Source organism: Thunnus thynnus, chromosome 12 (genome assembly GCF_963924715.1).
Source record: "Thunnus thynnus chromosome 12, fThuThy2.1, whole genome shotgun sequence".
NCBI lineage: Eukaryota > Metazoa > Chordata > Actinopteri > Scombriformes > Scombridae > Thunnus > Thunnus thynnus.
The window spans coordinates 9,808,713-9,835,370 of record NC_089528.1 but is presented as its reverse complement, the minus strand read 5'-3'; the positions used below and the strand labels follow the sequence as shown (position 1 = coordinate 9,835,370).

Genomic DNA, 26,658 nt, shown 5'->3' with positions numbered 1-26,658 from the left:
CCCCTGCCCCCACCACCCCGTTCTCTCATCACACGGGAACACCATCTTGTCTGGTTAAGTGGGAAAAAGACGGGTCACAATAGCAGTGTTGGATCATGGTTTGGAAGAAGATTGGCAACATTGTCTACCGTGCTCACACACAGACAATGGGCTGCCCGATGAACACAATGACTGTGCTGCAGAAGGCGGGTGGTGGTGTGTGTGAGTCGAGGAGGGTTGTTGCGTTGCTGTTGTGGAGGGCTGAGTGATGTCAGTGTGTACTGATAATGGTGTTTCTGTGATCCAAAGGATAGCGTCACTCACACACTAAGCTGACCTCTTAGATTGGCCACAGTGAACGCTGCCTCTCCTCAGAGGGATTCTTACTGACCTGTGCCTGCTGATCTGTGACTTCCACTAATATACCTGCCAACACTGAAAATATTTCTTTAAAAGATTTTGCCTTGAATTTAAGGGAAAAGTTCAACACTTTGGAAAATATACTCATTATCTTTCTTTCTTTCTTGCAGAGAGTTACATGAGATACCACTCTCATGCCTGTACGATATGAAACTACAGCCAGGAGATGATTAGCTAAGCATAGAATAAAGACTGAATGCTGGGGGAAACAGCTATCATGGCTCTGTCCAAAGGTCTTACTGGGAAATTCTGGGAAATAGTCAGTTCCACACCTCCCCAGAAAACCACAACATGTAATTTTTACACCTCTGTTTCTGTATTTTATACTTTTGTTTTGGCAAATGAGATATAATGTGTTTATTAGTGAGCTTTAGAGGTGCTGGTAGTGAATATTTTTAACTTTGGACAGAGCTAGGCTAGCTGTTTTCCTGTGGTCAGTCTTAATGCTAAGTTAAGCTAGCCATCTCCTGTCTCCTGTTACATACTGATGCAGATATGAGAGTATTAATCTTCTCATTTACTAAAAACAGATAAGCACATGTCCCCAAAATGTAAAACAGTTCCTTTAATAACATGACTTAATCTGCCTGCTGTATTTACATTTCTTCCCCAGAATCTTGGCACTTAAGAAGCCAAATTTCAGTACACTTGTGTTTTGGTTTGTTGCTAATCAATCATCTTGGGAAGACACAGCTGAAACTGTTCAATAGCTGTTTCATACGGTTTGTTCCAGTGCCAAGCCCTTGCTCTCACATATGCTAGTTTGCTGGTACACCTAAATGGAACAAGACTTGATGCTGATTGATGTTGATTGATTAGTTACACCTGTGCTTCTCTTGCACTGAGAAGTCAAAGTGTCTGCAGTAAGAAAGCTCTGCTTGACAGATACATCATAACCACACAGATTTATCACATGGTAAGGCATTTACTTTCTTTTAATGACTCTTCAATTTATAATCTTGAGTCTTCACATTACAAATGATTTTGATTTTTGAATGAAATTTCCATTTATAGCAGCCAACTTGTGGCTACCATGTCTAAAAATACACTACCTACAGAGTGCACTTTCTCCCCCTGGTGGACAATATCACTAAATGTACAATTCAGCTTTTGAATCTTTGAAACTTTGAATCTCATCCGAAGTTAAAGGTTAAAATAAAATCCTCAACTAATAAATTAATCTAAATTGTTACTTTGTCATAATGAGAAAAAAGTATGATGGAGGCAGTCAAGAGGAAAATACAGGGGGAATGAACTAATGATGGAACAGATAGACATTTTTGGTTTGTACATGGTGTTTATTCTGTCTGTCTTTTCCTCTTCCTGTGGTTGGTCCTTGAAACCTTTTATCTATTATCAAAGATGGTGATGTAATTGAGACATTTTTTTATCAGATTCTTATCACGGTTATGCTACATGTTATGATTAGAAAATTATTGCTTAACGCTGTTTTTCTATAGTCTACTCTTTTGTCCTGACATTTGAAATGTTAAAACCATCCACTGGGCTGACTCACTAATAACTATAATACCCTAGAGTCATGTTGTGCTTTTGTGTAACTGTAAGAAGTATAATTTCTCTCTAAAGCCAGATCTTACAAGAATTACAAGAGTGTCATATATTATAATGCCACAGGTAGTACTGAGTACTGACATAGGGTCAGCAGGTGCTGATCAATCTAATTATGTTGATGTAGTTGAAGTACCAGTTTCTTTTATAGTAAAAATAAATAAATAGAATAAACAAAATCTGACTTTAAAGAGTCACTCATTGATTTGTCTCTGGTCAGTCTGAATCAACCACTAGGTGGCAATAAATAACCATCAGTGTTTTCCAAGTCCCTTAAGCAATACTGTACAGTCACTTAGATCAAGATATGAAGCAGGTCATGTTAGTTTATAATAATTACTCTTAATATTGATTATTATTATTAGTTATTGTTACTAGTCTTGCTACAAAAAACAATGCCTATGAATTCTGAATACAGTGTCCATTGTTATTATCACTTTCCTTTGTGAAATACACCAAGATCTGTATTAGCATATTTGGCATACTTGTGAACAGATGGTAAATGTGAGGGTAATCTGTGAATACGTTTGTTAGTCCTGCTGATTGCCTGTTTCATGCTGAGATAGACTCCAGAATTCAATAGAACTGGTTATAGAAAATTGATGGAAAGATGGATGAACAGATGTGAGAATTAATTAGGTATTATAATTTTCTAAGCATTAAATATATGATATTCTGCTGTTTTATTGTTTGATAAAGGTAGCTAAAATTCCGGCATGTTATATACAGTGTAATCCATATGGGTTTGGACAGTGATGCACTTTTTCTTTCACTATTATTGGCAAGTACTTCATTAAGGATGTGTACCTCAAAGATGACTTTGACCTCCTAATCACTGGTTCATTTCAAAAATAATAACCAGTGGGAAATGTGTCATTGGCAAAATACTGAGGGGCTGCACTTTACATCACTTTGAATGTGCCTCTTAAAAAGACTGTGTTATTGAAAGTCACACATTGACAAAACAATATTTATTCAATTCATTGAAATTGGGTGGGTATCTGTTATATATGCAGTTTCTTCTGAAAGTTTATAAATGCAACTTGTGCCATTTCCTGTAAAGATGACTCGACTGTACAGTTACATACAATGTTGTATTCCTGTGCAAAATGTGTGATGTTGTTGTTGTCATCCTGCAGGGGGCAGCAGCCTCAAGGTTAGCGCAGCAGCCTGCAAAATGTCCCTGTAAAAATATTGGATGCACCACTTATACTAGCCCAGTGGTGAAAAGTAAACAAGTACATTTACTCAAGTACTGTACTTAAGTACAATTTTGAGGTACTAGCATTTTACTCAAGTATTTCTGTTTGATGTGACTTAATACTTTCATTCCACTACATTTCAGAGGGAAACATTGTGCTTTCTACTCCACTACATTTATTTGACAGATTTAGTCACTAGTTACTTTACAGATTTGACACAATGGATAATATAACAGTCTTTTCAAATACAGCACATTGTTAAAGATGAAACCAGTGGTTTCCAACCTTTTTGACTTTTGACGTCTTACAAAAAGCCGTGTGTAGTCGGGGTCACATTTCAGATGTCTATGAGTTGTTAATAGCTCCACCAAATAATGATTTTTCCCTCTAAACTTCTCACATGGTTTGATTTCAATAAATGTTCAAATGATCCAAAATTTCACCAAAAATCAAAGATAAGAGATAAAATCCAAAAACTGAAAACATATTTTTGTATCAGAACTTTGTTTTTTCTTCTTTTCCATTAATCATCTCATGACCCCTCTGATTTATCTAGTGACCCTGAACCACTGGACTAAACTAGCTAACTGTATATAAAGTAGTTGAAACTAGCTCCACCTCCAGCAGCTACAACAGTAACATGGTGTTTACACATTGATGCTTCAGTATTAATAATCTAATGATGTCATATATAATAATATATCAGTCAGAGGGACCAAACCACTACTGCAATACTTTAACTACATTTTGCTACTAATACTTTTACTTTTTTTTTTAACTTAGTTTTTCATGTAGGACTTTTACTTGTAGTGGAGTATTTTACATTGCTGTATTGGTACTTTTACTTAAATAAAGGATCTGAATACTCCTTCAACCACTGTACTAGTATATATGTATATGCACATGGAAGCATAGCCAACTGAGCACAGAAGCAATCCAGCAGAGGACATGCACCCACCAGGGCCCCAAAAGTCCTTTCATTTTTCGCCATTTAAGCAAATTACCTTGTCTTAATTTATATTTGCATGATATATTCCACATGTATCATAAAAAATAGCAGAAATACATCCTTCAATATCACTTATATTAGAACACTGTACAGCAATAATTTACAGTTTCTACAAGTTTCCAAACATTTAGTTGTAAACTAGGAAGCTGTGTTGGGTGTGCGTGTGGGAGGAAAAAAAGCTTTTAAAAATGTGATAGTTGGTTATGGTTAGATTAGTGTAGGGGGCTGTAAGAGCGTTAGGTCTTGACTGTGGCCTCTGCAAACCTGCAGCAGTATGCTACTTGCAGTATGCTGTCTGACAAATTGGACTCCAAGCATTCGCTACAGAGAGATTTGTGCGAACACTTTCTCACTCTGGCCCAACACTACCGCAGCTGATTTCACTGGCAGGTGCAGCATCAACCGGAGAGGATGAACCAATCTCACGGTTGCAGACCACTGGGCTAGACAAACAGGGTTTGTGACAAGAGCCTTGCTGTTCCAGTTTCCCTCAACCAGCTGGTGAAAGGTGAGAGGAAACAGCGAGCAAATGTGTCTCTCTCATCTCTCAACAGCAGCTGTTGAGGTGTTCTTGAGCAAGGTACTTAAACTTAATTGCTTCAATGCTCAGAGGCCATCACTGGAGAGCTATACTGTAACTGAACCATAAAGCCTATCGATGCCAGTTTCTGCAGCTGTGTGAATGTAGAGTGGTGGGGGGGAGTATGCATGCTCAGCAAATGTCCCCTAAAGGTTAATTAAATAAGAAATGTGGCCAGAGAAGAAGTCACACTATTTACTGAAATGCTGTTCACATGCAAGAGGAACTGGAACAGATTTCTGTGATCGCTGTAACTGTATGTGAGGATGATGGAAGCCTTTCCTGAATCCAAAATGTTGAGGAAATGTGGCACATCATCCTGCCTACTTGCTGCTGTGACAAATGAAAGGGATCTGCTGCCAATTCTTGAGGCCCCTGACAATATGTGACACACCAGGCAAACACAGACAGACCTTACCAATCCTGACATTTTAGAGCTCCTTGCAATACAACTTTTTCCAAAAATTTGGAGCCCTGGTACAGACATAGTTTATAACTATAGGTGTCAGTCAGGCAGTAACTTACAACTAGAGATGTGTCATGAAGTGGTTTAATTTCAGTAACAGCACTGATAATTGAGATGATAATTGCAAACAGTCTGTCAAGAAGCTTGAGTGATGAAGGATTTTGATGTGGCATGTGCTGTAGTCTGCAGAATAGTAAGAACTGTTCTACTGTTTTACAAGATACGTCTGCAGTGTATCCATTTCTGGAGAAAGTAGTAGTTGAAATATATGTATATATGAAATATACACACACCTCTGCTCAGCAGTGTCAGAATCAGGTTTATTAAGTAGGTTTGCACATACAAGGAATTTGCTGTGGCGTTGTTGTGGTGTGTAACAGTCAAAAAATATACACAAAGTTAAGTAATCCTAAATAATCTAAAACAAGAAAGAATTACAATAGAAAGAAAAACAAATATGTAAAATATATTCTAAGTGAGAGGAACTGCTACAGGTTTAAATATTAAATATTAAATATTAAATATTAAATATTAAATAGAGGAGAATGAGATGAATGTACAAAATACTGACCAGGAGTAAACAGTATGCAGTGTGCATTAATAATAATAATAATAATGATAATAATACAAATAGTATTAATGTAAAGCGCCATGTAAGATCAAAGATCACAGATGTGCAAATGTGAGGTTGTGGGGTGTTACGTTAATATTACGTGTAATGTCCATGGGGGGATAGAATCTGTGTCAGTGGGGGTCCCAGGCCTTATTGATGAGGCCAGCTGTAGACGTGAGGTTTTGGTCTTGACAGACCTCAGCCTCTTTCAGAAGGGGAGCATTTCAAAAAGTTTATGTCTTGGGTGGGAGGGGTCGGCCATGATCTTTCCTGCTCGCCTCAGTGTCCTGGAGGCATGCAGGTCCTGGAGGGACAGCAGATTGCAGTGATCGCCTTTTCGGCACAGTGGATGAGATGGTGCAGTCTGCCCTTGTCCTTGTTAGTTGCAGCAGCATACCAGATGGTGATGAAGGAGGTGAAGATGGACTCAATGATGGTGGTGTAGAAGTGCACCATCACCGACTTTGGAAAGTTGAATTTCTTCAGCTGCCACAGGAAGTACATCATCTGCTGAGCCTTCTCGGTGAGGGAGCTGATGTTCATCTCACACTTGAAGTCCTGGCTGATGATGGTTCCCAAGAAGCAAAGGACTCCACAGTGTCAACTGGGTGATGGGGGCAGGTGGGGCTGCGTTCCCTCTGAAATCCACAACCATCTCCACTATCTTTAGAGTGTTAAACTCCATGTTGTATTGTCAGCACCGAGTCACCAGGTGGTCAATCTCCCTCCTGTAGGGCAGTCTCATCCCCACCAAAGTTGAGTCCAATGAGAGTATTGTCATCTGCAAACTTCAGGAACTTGATGGACTGATGACTGGAGGTGCAGCTGTTGGTGTACAGGGAGAAGAATAGAGGGGAAAGGACACAGCTTTGAGGGAAACCGGTGCTCAGAGGTGGGCAGTTGTGGAGAGGCCAGATGTCATGACTGTCCCCTTGTCTTTCATATTGACAGTAGAACTCATTCAGGTCGTTGGCCAAGTGCAAGTCATTAGTGGAGTGGGTGGCTCAGTTTATAGTTGGTGATCTGTCTGAGGCCCTTCCAGACAGGGGCCGAGTTGTTTTATGAGAACTGCTGTTGAAGTTTCTCAGAGTACAGATGTTTAGCATTTCTCACGACCTAAACCTGTATTTAGACTCTTTAAACTGGTCCTTGTCCCCACTCCTAAAAGCTTCCTCCTTTTCCAACCTTAACTGTCAGAGTTTAGCTGTAAACCAGGGTTTGTCATTGTTGTAACTAACCCTGGTGCCTGATGGTACACAGCTGTTGTCACAGAAGCTGATGTATGACGTCACAGACTATGTGTACTCATCCAGACTGTTGGAAGCGGTCCTGAAAACATCCCAGTCAGTACAGTCCAAGCACGTAGCTTCAGTGGTCCACTTCTTAGATGTCCTCACAACATCTTAGAGAGCTTTAATTTTTGCCTGTATGCAGGAATCAGATGAACTATGGTGTGGTCAGAGTGATCCAGTGCAGCGCAGGAGAAGGCATGATAGATAGACACTGTTGATTGTAGTGTAACAATGATCTAAAGTGTTCTCCCCTCGAACATTTAATCAGCTGACGGTATTTAGAGAGGCTGAGATTTCCTTTGTTAAAGTTGCCAAGGACAATAATGAAAGAGTCTGGCTTTGTCTGCTCTACACACAGTATCTGGTCAGGGAGCATGTGCTGTGCCTCCTGCACTAGAATCCCCTCAATAGCTACATGGGAAATGTTGGATATCGAGTAATATGGACTGACAAAACTTTGCAACTTGCAAGATTTTTTAGCTATTAGTGGCATGGCTCTAAGGATGGCAATTGCAGCCAATCAGACCAACATCTTGGTCCAGACTGAAATATATCAACTTTTGGATGGATTGCCATGAAATTTTGTAATGAATTTTGTGATTCCCTAATGTCTCCTCTGGCAACACCATGAAGTTTACATTTTTGGTTTTGAGTGAAATAGTACTGACTCTCATATTCCCCACAGGATGAATTATAATAACTTTTGTCATCCCCTGACTTTCTATTGGCAACATCATTACATCAAACTTTAATTTGAACTGTAAACCTAAGTACATTCCTATCTGCCTCGGCTGTACTTTTTTCTTTCTGCTGTTAAATAGCAAATGCTAGCATGTCAATAAGCTGAACTAAACACAGTAATCTAAGATGGTGAACATGATAAATACTATACCTAAACATGAGCATTTACATTGTCACTATGAGAATGTGAGCATACTGGCATTAGCATTTAACTAAAAGCACCACTGTGTCTAAGTACAACCTCACAGAGCTGCTGGTGTGGCTCTCTTCATTTTGGGCTTGAAATGAATTTACAATTTAATTTTATAGAACTGTTGTTTTTGTCAATTATTGAATGCATGAAGAGGGTCAAGGTTGTTAACCTATAGCAACACCTTAGTTTTCTGAGGCATACACCAGCCAGCCTGCCAGTGCAGGGACAGCACAGTCTACAGTGTGTTTGGTATGCAAAATCTGCTCTATAGTATTTCTTTATTTTCAGTTGACTGACAATCTCTCTTTCTCTCTCTCTCTCTCTCAGATATACATTGCCTCCTACTTAATCCTTGGTGCGCTAAAAGCATTTTCATTTAGTCATGACTCACTCCTCACAGCAAATTGACTCTAAACTCAATTTAGTTTGTGTTATCTCTGATAGGTGGAAATCAGTTTTGCGACTAAACCAAAAACATTTCTTGCACCACATCAATATGCATCGCTTTAATTTTTACTTGAAAGAACTAGATGAGCATGAATGCTAATACATACTGTACTTAACATGTTATAATTACCTTTGGAAATACAAAACCTGCAGCATGTAAGCTGTTTCTATGAGCAGCTGTTTCTGTACATGTTACATAATGAGCCTATATTGCATTATGGGGTGATACACCCTAAGATGATGGAAATTACAAATAAAAGCTCAAACTTTGTGATTCCCAAGTTATTTGCCTGAAAACTTTGAGTATATTTTCCTGTATGGCTAAACATCTTGGTCACAGCTCATCAGAATGAGTCTTTCCAATGAGGTGGGCCTGAAATGAGCTAATATCACTGATGACTGATAGTACTAACATGTTCATTTCCAGACAGTAATTCCTGTTACATATTTGAACACTCGTTTAACAACCATTGTGTTTTTGCTTTCAGTCTGGTCCTGCTGCCTCATTCTTACTGGATGGTTGCTGTGCAACCATGACAACAGGCCCCAACTACCATGATTCAACTTAGTTGGTTATGAATTGTATTGTTGGTGCAAATGTGTGCATATATGTGCCAGTGTTGCTTTGTGTATTTACTATACATTGAGGTTAGAATGGGGATTAAGTTATCCTTCAGCTTATCTCCATTAAAATGACTGATTACGCTGTCGGCAATGGCCGTGGCCTAGATTTGAAAGACAGCCTCGTTAACTCTGGCTGGAAGCCATGAGACCCTGTAAATACAACTGATGCACTTTTATCTGCAGACAAGTATTACCTCATTGTGTTTAGAAAGAGCAATAAAGCTGCAGTTTGCCTAATGGAAGAGGTACAGGGGGCCTTTTCCTGTTGCTGCTGCTGCTGCTGCTGCTGCTGAGGAACTGTACAGTCTGCGGCTCACCTTAGCATTCGCATAATTTGCATATAGATGAGAATCATATCACATTATTGCTTAGGGGGTATATTAATAATGGGGTTGTTGAACAGGATATGGTGCTGTACAAAAGCTGATGCTGAAACAGGTGGGACTGGGAGTGTTTTCTTTCATTCTGTTGTTTACATTTTTAAAAACGTTTGTTGCTTGTGCGGATTCACTGTTACATCCCTGCGTAGACCTCTAGCTAGGAACTTTACAGAGGTTTTTCTAAATTACTCCCCCCAAACTGCACAAAAAAACACCACAGGGACACAAAATTGCTTGACCTCCTGATCCCCTCCTATCTGCTCCTGCTAGTCCCCACCACTATACCGCTATCACCTGTCTGTCATGCCCTAAAATTGATTTTGCTGGCTCAGTGGGTGTGACATGGACAACCAAAGGTCTACACCCCCACACTACCCAATACATACCACACATACAGTAGCAGTGCTTCCAATACTCCCTACTCAATTTGACTACAAAACTGATAAGCTACCTGTGAAATAATCTTTCCATCAACAACCCTTAACTGCCTGGAAACTGGTTTATAAACACATTTTTTCCACATGTTAATTTTACATATGGAATAATAAAAATATTTAGTACGAGAATAAATCTCTGACAGGAAATTTTTATACCGGTTGAACAACTTCTTAATGCAGATGGTCATTTGTAACATATTAGGAATATCATATGGGGGGTTGCTCTTCCTCCAGGGAGATGTTTTTGGGCATCCCTTTATGGAGAATTGAATTGGCATAATATATGTTTAACTGATGATAAATATTGTGTTATTAACAACATAAAAGAGGGATTTTTTTTTTAGGATTTTGCACCAGATGTACCCATTTTTTCCATTGCATTTCAACAAAAATATTCTGGACAGACATGGAGCATTATATAAGGACAAAGACTGAGCAAAGGATCCATCTAAGAGATTCTTCTTTGTTTTGAAGACAATGTGATGGACAAAGATCTTATTTTCTTTGTACATATTTTCTTTGTCATAAAAAGAAGTGGTCTGACTTCAAACTGAAATTGAACTTCGGACATTTTTGTCATGAGTTAGATATTTCACAAGCAAGAAAGCAATGAAAACAGTATTTTTGGGGAATATGGTATATGCTCATAGTTTATTTATTTTTAAAAATATATATACATGTACCTATATAGGCTATGTATGTAGGCTACTGTTTATATATATATGTGTGTGTGTGTGTGTGTGTAATGATATATGGTTATATGTATAGTTATAGTAGATAATTATTTAGTTTCTTTTCTTTTTGTACTTGATTTTTTATTTGTATCCACTGGTTATATCTGGGCTGTTTTTCCATCTGCTATCCACATATCTGTGGGCAGCAGCACTAGAAGTTAGCTGACATAACTTGGTGATAGTTTCTTCTAGTTCAAGAGGAGATAAAGGCTTGAACTGTGTCGCTTTTATAATAGTGAGTTCATATAACTTTAAGTCTTTTCCAAAAATGACAACAGACAAAGCCAGTACTGTAGAAATATTAAATTATTATAACAGTCATGTCTCCATCAGCGGACTAACTGATAGGCAACATAAACAACTGACAAAAACAATGTAAAACAGCATTAGCAAGGAAGAAAAGTGATCACAGCAGTTACTCCACTTGCTAGCAGGGTATTTCATTAAAAGCAAACGAGATAGCAGTTACATCAAACAGCTATTTACTGCAGTGCTAATGTGATGTTAATTTGTCCATGCCTGTGGTCAGGAAATACTTGTTATGAATTTGTGATGTGGGAGAAGATGATACATAACAACAGCTCCACATTTTGTTTTAGGGATAACAGCAGGTTGTTTCAAGCCTTCACCATGAACATATTGATATGAACTCTTTGTTGGGGGCTTTGAGTTAGGCCACGCTTCTCGTGTAATACATCAATACATTTATAATAAATCTCATCTGATCTGTGTTGTGTTACTGTGTTTGATTGATTTGCAATAGCCACAATATTATACAAAATGTTTTACAAATTTAAGGCTGAATCAATGGTTCATTCAAGATCTTTAATGAACTTCATGAAGACGTTATTGAAAAGGTTTTAACCTTTTCTCTAAAAATAAATAATAAGTGAAAATAATAACTCAAGGTCCACTCCACTACATTTTTCATGGGCTTTCTAATGTATTTCATGGTCTTCTGCAGCGGTTAGAGATAGGTCAGTTGTTATCACATGACCTTTATATCGATATACAGTATGTGTGGTAATAATAATAATCATAGCAATACATTTTAACATGATTTAACTAGTTAATTAAATGAAACGAATGAGCAAGCAAACAAAAACAAAAACCAAATGAAAATAAATCAATGTTTGGGTACTTCTGAAGTCAGAAATATTCACTATTAAGTTGTGTATCATTGAGTTATTTGAACTCAAATCAGAACAGCAAATAATTTGTCATATAGGCTAATAAGGCAGCATGTTTTTGTGTAATGATTATGAATGCACAACTGCTGTAGTTGTGTAGTAGGCTAGTGGGCTGTTTGTACTTCCTCTTCTTGGAAATGTTGTTACGTTTCCATATTCTATTCTATTCTATTCTATTCTATTCTATTCTTGAGATTTGAGTTCATTCTGGTCTTGGAAACAGTATTTGATATCACAGTTTCACCCCAAGGTCCATTTAATAGCTATTACCAGTGAAAGAGTGAAAGCTGAACTGCTACGAAATGGACCTTGAGATGAGGGGAGATTCTATTCTATTCTATTCTATTCTATTCTATTCTATTCTATTTTATTCTATTCTATTCTATTTTATTCTATTCTATTCTATTCTCCTCTTCTCCCCGCCCCCCGCTCTGTCGTCACGCTCCGGGCAGCCAGTGAGGCGGAGGGAGGGGGTGTTTCACGGCGGAGAGGCAGGCAGCGGCGTCGCAGCGCTACAAGAGCGGCTCTCGGGCTTTGTTTTGTGGATGTGAATGAGCTCCATCACCTCCACCAGAAATGTGGACGGATATAAGGACGCTGCTACTTTTTCATTTGTTAGTCCTGAGGCTTCATTTCTCAGAAGGTCAGTGCTTTTCCCACCCGCGTTTTCTCGTGTGTGACATTAAATGAAATATCAAATTATAATCGGTGGTGTGTGTGTGTGTGTGTGTGTGCATATGTGTGTATGTGTATGTGTGTGTGATGGGCTGTAGAGGTGAGAGACTGGAAGCGCTCCCGGCACTACGCGCGCGTTTACGTTTTAATACCAAGAGAGAAAAAGACAAAAACACTTTTCTCTAATATGAATTCTCAATAATATGAGTTTTATCAGTTTTAATAGGTGGTATCTCGGTCGCTGAATGAATTACTGTGGCGTGTCTGTCATGTGTTTGCTGGCTGTGAGCGTCCATACTGCATCAGAGGTATTAGACTCTAGTAACCCAGACTGAATCTTTGTCTTCACGTTGTGGAGAATTACTGTATGTCCGGCAGACACGGGGCCTTCTCTTGCTGTTTCCCCTCTTTTCCTCCCCCCCAGAACAGTTTTTAATTATCTTGAAAGAGTAGACCAATAACTGAAAGCAAACACAGCCCCGTGACGCTCCCAGCGCCTCAGCCAATTGACCCGAATGAATGCTGAATATCAATTAGGCATTCATTTGCAAATGACAGTTGAACTACTAGCGGATACTACTCACTATGTGCGTTTGTTGCTGATCCATCTGGACCCTGTCCCCCCCCCCTTTTTTTTTCCAGCAACGGATGAGTGTGAGGATGGACAGTTTCAGTGCAACAACAAAAGGTGTATACCAACCATCTGGAGGTGCGACGATGACGACGACTGTTCAGACAACAGTGATGAAGAAAACTGTCGTAAGTGTTCAAATCAGTGGAGAACCAATGAAAAATGAATGTCTGTCATACGCTTAACTGTGATTATTAAGATGCCATGCAGATATCACAGTGAATGGGAATAACCTGTTACAGCAATATTAAAATACAAATTAATCATAAATAAATGAAATTTGAGTTGAGAAAATGTGCACTGAGACACAAAAACATCACATTATATTCTTATTATACTAGGTAGTCCAGAAAGTGTTTTTTTTTCATAATGAAAAATGTTCTAAAAGTTAAAAAACTAATTAGATTCATATCATTAATCACATCTCAATACCTGGAACAACTCCAATCAGCTATCCATTATAGCCTGACTTAATGGTCTGTTCATGACTGGAATGTGTATTGAAGCTTCTCCATCTTAATGAGCTGTATTTTCTCATAATGTTAACAGTTATGGACTCAAAAATGCATCCACATCTCCCTGGGTTCCCTATTAGTATTTTATTTTTTTTTTTTCTATTTGTATTTTGTACATGGCAGTGCCTTATTTTTAGAAAGGCAGAGAAGCTTACAGAGTTTATAGAGATACAGGCACAAATAAAATAATGTTTTTGAGTGGGGATTAGGCTTGTGTGTGTGTGTTGTGTGTGTGTGTGTGTGCCCCAGGCCCTGAATGTGTGCAGGTGATTTCATTCCTACTCCTCCTATAGAAAGCTCAACAAGCATGTTTTTTTTTAAAATGAGGGTTGATTAGGTGGAACCATTTTCCAATCATCTTCAAATGAAAAGCTGTCCAGCTGAGAGACAGATTGCGTGGTGCTTCGGTCTAGTGCGCAAGGCTTTGACAGGTATCTTGGATGTGTTGTTCTGCGTGGAAATAATGGAATTCCAGTTTCCTTTCTGACTGCGAGCCAGTGGCCTATATTTTGGAAGAATTGCTTGCTCTGAAACCAGTGAAGTTGTGCCAAAGCTGACTCCAAGCTCTGCATGTTTGCCGTGCAGCTATGTTCTTTTGTGTCTGGGTTAATTGTGGCTCGAGAGGAATTCCTGCACCTCCCCACACATGCAAACATACAGTACATACTCTCTATTTCTCCTCACACCTCTCTCTCTCTCGCTCTCTCTCTTTCTGTCTTTGTTTCTGTCTCCCGCAAACTCCCACACACACACGCACACACTCAGACCTGCTGTATACAACCACCTCATGAATCTTATGCGCTGCCAGCATGTGCGTTAATCTGGAGGTGTTGCCATTGTTGCCCGGTCTGTGAGATCAGCAGAACATGTCCTCGGGCATGCCAAAGAAAGCAGGTCATTTGGAGCATCTTTGCTCCTAAAACATTCATGTGTCACTGCTTCACACACACACACACACACACAAAAACCCCCTGATGTTAGAGAAAATCATTACACTGTCTGGCTTTATTTCCTTTTACTTCTTTTATTAATAAAACAGGAAATTGTCTGGGAAGGTTTTATTACCCACTGTGTGTTCTCCGTCAGGCAGAGCTTCTGACACATTTAAGATTTGAGTGAAAACACTCCTCCTGAAAGCCTCTTTAGCCGAGACAACCGTCACCCGCCATTTGATGATTGACAGTCTGTCTTTACTTGCTATTATATTAGAGAGTGGCCTTCAGTCTGTCTCCATTTCTTTTCCTCATGCTGTATGTGCGTGGGCAGGCAGATGATGCTGGTAGGTCTGTGCGGAGTCAGCTCTGTCTCTGCACTGACATCCATGTAGTGTTTGACCAATGACTGGCTGAGGATGTTAGTTATTCAACTTTTACTCTGTTTGATTTGGACAAGAGGCTCTCTGGCGCAATGTGCAGCTCTGGCAATATTTAATTAATGTGTTACTGTTACAGTAAAGTGATTCTCGGGGGTTGCTCCTGTAAACCCTTTTTCTATTTCTACATCTGAGGAGGCTTAAAGACTGAGGATAGTAATGTAATGCAGTGAAGTGTAAACTTGTACAACATATGCTGCACATGGGGAGAGTGCGGTGAGGATTTAGCTTTTACACACAGCAAATCCTGTGCAGAAATGACACAGTTAAGTTTCTTGTTGACTATGACGCATTTTTAAATTAAGTTTCTGAGCGGATGAAAGGACAGTCTCACTTTTTTTTTAGTCTTCTTGTATTCACAATATATTATTTCACAACACAATGCGAAGCCACAGAATCCGGTAACTGAATGTGTGCAACAGACCATGGTTATGAAATATGCTGACAGGTATAAAGCTTTGCCGCAGCTCCCTATTTATCATTCCGGTGTCACCTTATTTCTAACCCGCCTGCTTGTAGTTGAGCCTCACAGAACAGGTGTGAAGGTCTGAAAACACTGTTATTGCTCATACTAATATCATACCCTTTATGCATCATGAGCCTCCTCCATCCTCCACCCTTTTTCCCTTTGCCCCATCCCCCACCCGTCCACCCCCAGACTGCACTCTTATCTTTCCATCCCCCATCATCTAAACTCAATTCCCCGCTGACCAGTCACTCGTTGCATGCACCCATACATTCATACATGCATAATTGCACTCATAAGTATGCAAGGACACAAGTGTGGACAAGACGCATGTGAGCATAAATACATACATAAATACACAAATGAATGCATAATGCACTCTGCACTTTTCTGATAAAGAATCACAAAGTAAGTTCAATCCACATAATAGAAACTGTAAATTTAGTTTACTGGTTGCATAACAGTTCTGGTGAGGATGAGATGCAAAGCCACCCTGCCTCTCGCCTTGTCTGGAGTTGACAGCAGTGGAGGCAACAAAAGAAATCAGCCTTGAGTTCTCGAAGTCAGATTTGTGCCAACTCTGACATGGAGCCGCTGTTTAATCCTCATCCTGATTATAGCGGTGCTTCACTCAGTCTCCATCTATCTGCCTTACCTTCAAAGTCCAGTGTGTCTGCGTGACTTTTTTTTTTTCCCTTCTTATCCTTGGATGTGATAACGATCTATTTCATCTGTGTTCATGAATTTAACATAGGGGAGCATTTCTCATTGCCACGTAAAACTCAAAGAGCCTTTTTGTTTTCCTCTGTGATGCAGAGTCAGCAACAAACTCTGTGCCTCCTCCCTTTGTGTTTTTTTTTTTTACCTAATAAATCCGCACAACTCCTTCAGAGGCAAACACACTTGTGAAACTGCTGGCACTCCTCCACACCTCCTGTAGTCATTGTTTATTTCTTCATTCTAACGTGTTCAAATGGATGCAGCCTCCTCTGCTGCAGTGCTGGAACCTCAAAGTCCTGCCAACACACCAAGTTTTACAATAGCAAAAAGTATCCTTGCACACTTGATTAATGCTTATTTAATGCTTCTTATTCATCAGTGTTTAAACTTCAGCTGGTCTTTTCACAGCTTACACCTGACACCAGTTGACACCAGTCTGAGTAAAACAGTGAGTGTGAATCTTTTTATGTTGTTGTCTCAAGAACATGGTCAGGGATTTGGATGTTCTCTTTGGATGCACTGCCCGTAAATTAACTAATCTGAGATTAGTTATGGCTCTTAACAATATTGTTGCTTTTCTATAGAGGTGCTTGCTTAGTTCTTAGAAAGAGGAAGTCATGCCATGCCCACTGAAAGGCTCCAAAACCTCTTTGAGTGCTTTTTCATCACTTGACAATAGTCACAGTAGCTCGCTGGCTTTAACTTTTTGAAATCCTACTATTTTTTGTGTTGAAATGCTTCAAGTACTGTATTGGATACAATGATGGAAAATTGAGAAACAAGCAGTTGAATGGTAACTGAAAGCTAGTGGGCTTCACATAATGGGATTTCCTTTTTTGTGTGTTGCTTATCTGTTGCTTATCCTCTGCATTTAATTTTTCAACTACTTCCTCCTCTCTCAGAAAGGAAAGGAGAGAAAGGAGCTTGTTTCCCTCAGACCTCTTAATGCTGAGTTAAAACTGTCTTGTGTGAATTGCATCTCAGTTTAAATTTTAAGCCATCTAGGAAGGCTACCTGTTACCCAAATGTAACCTGGAAGTGAGCAAGTTTTACCTCCCTAGAGGTGGTGCTAACTGGCATATGAGCTCTTTTATTCCATCAGTTATTGGCTTTTTGGTAGAAAATGTAATGTGGCCTGTTCCTAGCTGTGGATGTGACAGGTTGGTAGTTTCTGGCTTCTTCTTCTTCTTCATCATCCTGCTTTCTCCAGATGTTTTTTGGTGACAATGCATTTAGTTGTATACTTTTTGTTTAATGGTGTTTTCATTTCTTTATTCATCTATATTCATATCTATTATTAATGACTGTTCACGATAAGCCAAATTGCACCGTTGGAACACAAAAAGGTCTATTCTATCCACTTACAATATAGCAGTCTCCTCTCCTCTCCTTTCCTTTCCTTTCCTCTCCTCTCCTCTCCTCTCCTCTTCTTCTCCTCTCCTCTCCTCTCCTCTCTCTTCTTCCTCTCCTCTCCTCTCCTCTCCTCTCCTCTCCTCTTCTTCTCCTCTCCTCTCCTCTCCTCTCTCTTCTTCCTCTCCTCTCCTCTCCCTGCACCCACCCACAGCGTAACTAAGCAGTGTAGCTCTGTTTTTGTTGGCACTGATCAGTGACTGGAGCACAAACATTTCCAGTCAGCTCTACTTACTGGTACTGGTGTTTCTGTTTTTGTTGTTCTGGCTTGTGGTTCCTTTGCTAACTGGGTGGAAACTATACCCATCCAGGTTAACCGACAGCCGTAATTCATAAAATTTTGAGTAATTTCCACTGAGTATTTATGAGTAAGCTGTTTGGTCACCTGCTGGGATCTACTTTAACAGTGGAAGAATAACAATGTAATATTTAATGTTGTTGCTGAATGTCAGAGGTTTAGGAAAAACACAAAGACTCCCATCATCCTGTAGTGTTTTTTAGCTTTATCAAAGTTAAAAACACGTCTTGTTTTGTGTGCCTGTGTTTTCCCCCCCGCGGCCTTTGTGTCCGCCTGTCTGTGTTTTGTGAAGGGATGTGTTTGACAGCGGAGAAGTGAGGGGTTGTTGATGATCTGGAACAACAAAGAGAGTAGGTTAAAAACAAGTGAGGCTGAAATGATAGAAAGTCAGGAAAGACATAATTTTGACCTGCGGGGTGAGTCGGAGAGGATGTTTGTGTTCTTATCAAATTCTCTCCATAATCTCCACAGCTGTTGACGGCTGTACACAGTGTGGAAAGGATTATGCCTTTATCTCCCCACGCAATGAGGCAGTGTTTTCCTCTGGGTCTGTGGTCAATTTATGCTGTTAACTCATTCAGTCGAAATTCACATAATCAGAACCTTAATTAGTGTAACACACTTTTAATAGCCTGGGTCGGATCTTGGAAAAACAACTGAATTAAATGAGTAGAATTGACCTCAGTGGTTTTATCTGTACCTTTTATCCTCTGTCAATTAAAGCAACAAGCTATGAGTGTGTTTACTGAGAATATAAGAGAGTAGTTGGGCAAGTTCTTGTCCACTTAACAAAAGTGCTTGATTGTAGTGGTGACTGCTCCGTGCATTTGCTGGCATCAGCTGTAGAAAACTCTCAGAGGCCATTGCTCTGGCACAGCCTGTCAGTCATCATTAACATGTGTATGTGTGTGACTGTGTTAGTGTTTGTTTGCTTGGCACTACTGGCCTACTGCCCTGTGTCTGGGTGTCTCAAAGCCAGCTTGCCCAAAGTGATCATTAAGAAGTCAGCAGCTCCAATTGAGCTATTATCTCAGATTAGTGCGTGCCGCTACGCAAAGATGGAGGGTGAGAGAGAGGGAGAGAGAGAGAGGGAGAGAGAGAGAGAGACAGGGAGAGAGTGAGAGAGTGAGAGAGAGGGATTACTGTGGGGTATAAATCATCACTCAACCTCAACCTCTTGCCCTCACCCGCCATGTATTTATCTCCATTCCTCTTACCTTTTAATGCTCAACACCAAAAAGAAAGCATTTGTTGGCATCATTTGAAACATTACACCTCCCAGAAATTGCTGTTCATTCCAAGGGATGAAAAGCAGATATTTCTCAGGGGACACTCTCAGCAGTGTGAGTTGCCTCATGAAAAATGCTGTTTCAGTTCAGTTGAATCATTGAGTCGCTGCGACGTTATCATACAACAGTGTAAACTGTAGTCTGTGCTACACTGGGTTTTATTTAAACAGAATGATCTCTATGGTTTTAATGTTAAAACTGGCTTAAAACTTAAAATAGGTCCATTGAGACACTGTTGCAACACTATTTGAATTATGTTGTTTAAAAGCTTGAACTTATTTTTGTGTATCCTTGGTTATCATTTGAAGTGCTGCAGGATGTATCCCTTAAATAGCACAACAGGGTGCTTAAAAACATGTAAATGTCTAGTAAAAAATAGAGGTTGTGGATGTCAAGGGGTTAATTCATCCAGATATACACAAGAATTTTAAAAAATCAGAACACTCTGTGCATGCATCTGAGAAAATATTGTAGGTTTTTTAAAGGCTCTGAAATCCCACCCTTCAGTTTGCATGAAAATGTCACAGACAAAGCTTGGGTTTTTATAACAGTGATTCAGTTGTGGCAGTGAAATGAACCCAGGTTGGCTTGAAAATCGATAAGACACATGCTGGATGTTTGAGAGAGGCTCCCTGCTCTTTGAACCCAGGCCTCTGGGCCACAAGCATCCAGGCAGACAGCGCCTTTCATCCAGAATCACTGTCAGAAAAACAGAGCCACAAGGGGAGATGCTGGCAAGAACGGTGGCCCTTTTGCAACTTGTGACTCATTTCTGTGAAAAATGCCACTTCATGCGACTCAACAGGCGTGCTTGTGAATCTCCGCTGACAGCTGCGGGGATGTCAGGATTGGCTGCGTGTGGCTGTGAGTTTCACTTTATTTGGATTTATCTATTTGTGGATGAGTACACACACTCATCACAGACCTACAGAAGACATTATGCCAGTCTGAAGTCAAGGCAGGATAACAGAGAGTGTCAGCAGCATAGCGAATTGGGATGCTGAGAAAATGGCTGTGACGCAGCAACCAAAGGCCCTCAGTCTCTTTCTTTTTATTGATGATTCAGTGTATCTGAATGAATTATGAGCATCGCCTCCACTCACAGAAGTAGCAACATTCGCCTGCTTTCGCCCAACTACGCAGTGACTCACGACATCGCCACCATCACAGTGTTGAAGCTTTACATGTAGGACGTCACTGCTTTGAAATCAGTCCACCTGCCTACATGTCTCCTCCATCAACGCAGGCTCCGGCAGCATTATGCTTGTCTAGGATGAAATGTGGACATTGTATTGCTTTTAAAGGCAAAGGAGACTAAATATCAGTAATTAAATGCAGTGTTAGAACTTCAGTAATGTATTAATCATTCAATCTACAAAATGTTCATCATAAGTTCTGTGAGCTCCAAGTGAGGTTCTCCAATTTCAGTCTTAAACCCAAAGATATTCAGTTTAAAATGATATAAAACAGAGAAAAGCAAAAAATCCTCACATCTAAGAAGCTTGACCCAGAGAATCTTTGGCATTTTACTTGAGAAATGTTCATCAACTAGTCATTTTGGACCATTACTTTCACAAATTCTGGTATAAACATATTGTAGTTTACAGCTCCAATACATTAAAGAAAGCCTGGGACATTGCTGTATGCTGCCCATTCCTGTGTGACTGTGAAGAGGTCTAGATGTATATTAAAGATATCTTGTTTGACCACTAGTCTTGCTATGGAGCAACGTATTTACTGTATGACTGGGTCCTTGCTTTATTTGTATTGTGCACAAGCAACAGAAATGCATGTGTGATACGCATTCCTTCACACTGTTTTGCTGACTGACAGTTGGTAAGCACAATGAAACATAACAATATTCCAGCAAAAGGCAGTGAAAAAGAAGACTGCAAACATGGATATTAACAATTATTGATTTAAAACATGATTGTCAGGCCTCAAGGATTCACACAGTGCACTTTGGTGTATAGCCCTGATTGTATTGTAAACATAGCTTTGTTTACAAGAAAACTGAAAAGGGCACATTTAAATTAAACAGTCATTTCACTGAGCTACCCTCTCCTTTATGGAACATCAGCTGAATCAATATACGGAGGCAAAAACTGCTCTGAAGCATTTTAGTCATTGTACGAGCGGAATTAGCTCTCTTTCACTCATCGGTAATGATCTCTGAATAATTTTCTGCAAATAATAATCAGTCTTATATTAATCTAGTCATCAGTAGATATTAAAGTGCAAGACTTGAATCCAGCCAGAGACTATCAAATTATGTTCCTGCAAAACACCAATTAGTGGAGAACTGGTTTTAGATGGGCTGATCAAAAGTCTAAACTACAATGCAGGTCTATAGAAAAATTACACTTTGTGACTGGTGGAATATCACATAACAGACTCAAGCTCTGACACAATTCACTGGCTTTGTACGGAGTGTTTCTGCAGAACAGCTTTTTTCCTTCAGTCCACTGCAGGCCTGTTTTACATCAAAGTGCATTTTTTGCAAGACACTTGCACTCCTTTAAAATTTGGATTAAAAAAAGTAAAATGAAAGCACACATAAAATGGTTTGTTAATGAACCAGGGACAATGAAAGTCTTATCAGTCTTTTAGAAGTTGCAAAACCTTCTTACTGTGGTAAAGGTCTGGACATGAATATGACGGTAACAAAATCCTAATTTCCAAATCTTATCAAATACTGTAGCTAAAAATCTGATTTTGAATTTTAAGTAATTTTTTCATATCATTCTGATCTTTAATCATGGTGTTATATGGAGCTTTTAATAGATTTCTGCAGATCTCATATCAGAAAAGGTCAGTCAGACCTGTTTTAATTTAGAAAGCTTATATTTAAATCATTGACTGTATAATAATTTAATGCTTATTCAGAATTCACCCTGACCTAAAGCACTTAGAGATGGGATCAAAAAACTATGGGTCACAAAAGGTATCAAAACTTTCGGGAATCTGTTTAAAGATGGAGTCCTTTAGACTTTTGAAGAGCTCTCCTATTAGTTTATCATCTCGGAACAATATGGTCACCTACAATCATTAGATGAGTTGCCTCTAGATAAACTTGTGCATGACAAACAGGGAGTAAGAAGGTTTATGTCCTATACCTGCTCAGGAATTTCTCAAATCATAGGGTAAGAAGTGGTAGGAGTGAAATGCAAATGGGAGGAAGACCTTGAGTGTAATTTTGAATAAGTGGAATGGGAAGCATTGTTTATTAGTAGTCAGAATAAGTAACACAGAATAAAACCTCAGTACTCCCACTTCTGCACAAGATGTAAAACTGGAGTAGGAACACTGATACATACTGTATGTTCTGGGCCTTCCCATGGCTAAATACATACTGGACCTCTATATTCAATGTGCTTAATGACTTCACAGGAATAAGCTTCCACACAGAGCCAAGAATAATCCTGCTGGGTGACACATCTATGGTAAAAATCAATAAAAACAAACTCAAGTTTATTAGATCTGCACTTTTCACAGTCAACAAATGTATAGCCATGCAATGGAAAGATGAACACCCACCTACATCTGCTAGATGGACTGATGAATTAGCATCATGTCTACCAATTGCAAAGATAATGTATAACTTAAAAGGGGAGTTTAAAAGGATTTGGGGTGGTTTTCTAACATTTCTGGAGACAGAGTCCTCAACATAGCACTCTTTTTATATTCAATAAGTACTGAATCCAACTGTCATGTGCGAGTCAAACATGTTTTTGTTACAGTTTTTTTTTAAATTTTTATTCCACTCTTTCAACTACACTGATACACAAGGGCTGTTGTCTATTCCCTCTCTGCAACTATATTGTTTTATGTTTCTTTTTAATAGTCTCTACTGTTTTTATTATTCTCTTCTCTTTGAATAGCTACATATTCTGAATAAATTAGGGGTCGGACCTTAAGGGGTGGGTGGGTGGATGGGATGGGTGTGTGTGGATAATGGGGGGTGGGCCATGGGGAGAGAGGAGTGGGTGGTGATAGGAGGGAGGGAGGGAGGGGCGGGCTGATGTGACATTTATGTGATTAGATTTTTGTACATTATTATCATTACATTATTCAGCTCAAGGGTTGTTATGTTCTAAAACCAATAAAGATAATGTTGGAAAAAAAAAGATTCACCCTGACCTTGTGTGCTAACACCAAAGTTATAGCTGAGTATTTTAGAAGAAGTTTTCTTGGAAGTAGTAGGAAATATAATGCTGATAGAGTGCAGAGTAGTGGGAAATGTTAGCTGGCAGATGGTTTTTCAGAGTTGTGCCTGACCTCATATGCTTTGGGGAGGCATATTGTGATCAAAGCTCATGAGCTAAGCTCTGCCTGGAGATAGATATGTTTTAAATGCATAGCCATCGGCCACTCACATGCACACACAAATATGTATGCATACAGGCACACACACACAATTGCTTGATGTGCACAGACACACATACACAAGAGAATATGGGCTGTTTTATTGGTTTGTGCACAGAGAGTGATGTAATCTCTTGTGACATGGATCACCAGAGAAAGAAGAACAAGAGCGATGGAGAGTGGAGAAAAATGAAAGGAGGAAAAAAAAAAAAAGGAGGCAGTATAGAGGCGAGCCAAGGAGGATGTTGGTGTGGAGCAGGGTGGGGGGTGGGAGCAGGGATGAAGAGTGCTGCAGTGTCATTGATTTTAGAGTGGTTGTTTTGCAGTGTTATTGTTGTGATGCAGATCAGATAAAGTATAGAGGATAAGACAGGCAGCCCATTAAAAATCACCTGTGGTCTCTCCCTCAGAAAGGTCAGAGTTGACGTTGTGTTTCCTGTCTGACGCTACACAGTCTCTGTATGTCATGTGGCACAGGATATTATTAAGAATGTGCAGAACGGAATAAGACTTATCTACAGAGATAAAGCGACACTACAGTAACAAAGCCATAAAGTAAACTCACACTCTAGTCATAATACAGAAATTAAACCAATGGTACCCTCTTGGTTTAAATGAAGACAAGCACAGCATCTTTATGGGAGGCTCCAACTCACTGCAAAACATCTGCTCGTCATATCAGACAGCCAGACTGCTGGGAACCCCTGGCGTATGTGCAGCTTTCCTGTTCTACTTGCAGTGCTGTGTGAAGTACATTTTCTGCATTTAACTATCAGTCAAAACAACAGAAAACCAGATTTAATTTATTGCCATTTAAAAACAACATAGTTTGCATATTTGAAATTGAGCCAAAAAATACAATAGCAAATAATTAAGCTACAGTGGTTTGGCAAAACAGTCACTTGTTCAGCCTGAATTGTACAACCTAATAGCAGAACCATATAAACTGCTCACTTGTACAACACAAAGCAACAGCCCTGCAGTAATTGCCACCTTTGTGAACTCAAAGCTCCACAAAGGTATTACTTGCTGCCGGGTTATTGTACTCGATTTTATTATATTCAGGTGTTGTTTATTTATCCACCTGTTCCACCTCTTGCAAAATCACTGATTTACTGTCTCTTATAACCTTTAGTGGTGTGCACAGATCTGTTAGTTCTTTGTATCCATACAGCAGAAACCTTCCCTTTGCATACAGTACCACAACCTACTTTGAATCTCGACACCGCATCTTTTACAACAAGGGTAGAAATAGCAACAAAAGTGCCCCAGAAAATCCTTCATTAAATTGCCTCATGCAACAGAAAACTGCTATTGCAACTGAAAGCTGCAACTTATTCAACACATGGTGCATTGTAAAGAATGTCATGATCTCACCATTAATGTGCAAGCTCGCATTCGTTTTATGCCAAGGGTTTGCAAAAATGGCTTTGTAAATGTATAATCTGTGCTAAAAATTTTAAGTGTTGTAAACGACTTGCATGTGCTTTAAAATTAGTCTCTAGGGCTGTAGTCCGCTAGTCGACTGGTCGATTAGTTGGTCGATATGCTGTCTTCCGACTTAATTCTCATTGGTCGAATAATCTCCGTGTTATTTTCACAAGGAGAAAAGTGATACATCAACAGCTTTCCAGGATTAATCCATTATTTCCTGCGGCGGGAGGGACAGACTAACAAATTACCTGTGAAAAGTTGTTTTCACAACTTTGAACTCGCCCAACCTAATGGAGACTGCCGGTTCTAACTATACTGAACGTTTGCTGAACGTGCTGAACGTTAATTGAATCTGTGTTTCTCCATAATGACACAACGAGAACCCCCGCCAGGCCAAAAAAAAAAGAAAAAAATAATATTGATATCCGACAGCGTTTGGGAGTCTCTGCGCAGCGCTGTTCCGGTACGCGAGTCAACCTCTGTGTCGTTGCCTGGGAAACTATTGGCAGCGTGGCTCCGTTAAAGAGCATGTTTGTGTAGCGAGTGAGAAAGAGCGAGGGGCAGAGAAGTGACGGTGGATGCGAGCGGAGCAGAGGAAAAGGTCAGTAGTAAGTTGTCAGTCTGGCAGTAAATGTACAGTACAGACTACAGTGTGTCAATTAATAAATGCTAAAAAGTCACGTCTGTTGTTTCCCCAAATGCTGGAAAAGTAAAGGGGGTTAGCTCCAAAGTTAGCAACAATAGGCTAGGCTAGACACAGGTTAGCCGAGTTTACTGTGCACTCTGTCCCGTTACACCCCCCCCCCATGATTTTAGTCGACCAAGATTTTCTTTGGTTGACTACAGCCCCTAAACCACTGAAAACTTCATGGTATCAAAGCCATCTCATGTTCTTCATGTTGTAGAGTGAGTGCCCATGTGATTGCTTGTCCAGTGTACCCAGTACCACGTTAAATTACTTTTGTGTTTCTTCAGATTCTTCAGAAAGCAGACCAGTGTGGCTGTAATATTCCTCAGCAGCCCATTAAGGCTTAAGTAAGATTTTATGAAAAAAAACTAATGAATCACTCCCCATCTCTCCTATTAGTTTAAATGAGGCCAACTGAAATGCTACATCTCTGATATGTGCAAAATGTACGGTGCTTTTAATGGAACCATCTGAGCTTTATGCATGAAAGAAACTGCAGTTAAAGAGCGCTCTTGCTGTATCACCTGCAGCATTTTTACAAATACACTCACTTGGAGATGATGTATATTTCACATCAGATGAAGATGTGTAGTCTTGCATTGTAAAAAGTCATTTTATATCAAGTTATCAGGGCTGACAAGTTTTGACTTCAGTTTGGAGTGAAATTTGTTGGTATTTAGCAGATTTAGTAGTTCTTATTTTTGTTGAGCGTTATTCATGGTAAATTGACCCACTCTACCTCTCTGGCCTTATGAACCACCACCTTTTTCCTAATTTGTGTTTCATTGAGTTGCATATTTCATATACACTTCAGTTATTGCACATATTTTTCCTCGAGACAAAGGATACCTGGTTATGTTTTTAAATAGGGGAGCAAACTTGGAAAGATACACAATTTGGGGGGAGGGTTCCTGGGTTC

General features: G+C 39.6%; 1 protein-coding gene and 1 long non-coding RNA gene across 3 annotated transcripts in view; both read left to right on the top strand.

Moving 5' to 3' along the window:
* The first annotated feature begins 1,145 nt into the window (after window positions 1-1,145).
* Window positions 1,146-8,711, top strand: LOC137193396 (uncharacterized). The gene is made up of 3 exons (XR_010930808.1): window positions 1,146-1,315; window positions 4,570-4,687; window positions 8,392-8,711. It is a non-coding gene; the product is annotated as an uncharacterized lncRNA (long non-coding RNA).
* A 3,651-nt stretch (window positions 8,712-12,362) lies between these two features.
* Window positions 12,363-26,658, top strand: part of LOC137193853 (low-density lipoprotein receptor-related protein 8-like) — an 82,141-nt gene continuing 67,845 nt past the window's right edge. For both annotated transcript variants that reach the window (XM_067605258.1, XM_067605257.1), the window contains exons 1-2: window positions 12,363-12,519; window positions 13,194-13,310. In XM_067605258.1, the coding sequence (XP_067461359.1) occupies window positions 12,453-12,519; window positions 13,194-13,310 (184 nt within the window). In that variant the 5' untranslated portion in view covers window positions 12,363-12,452. The remainder of the gene's footprint in view (window positions 12,520-13,193; window positions 13,311-26,658) is intronic.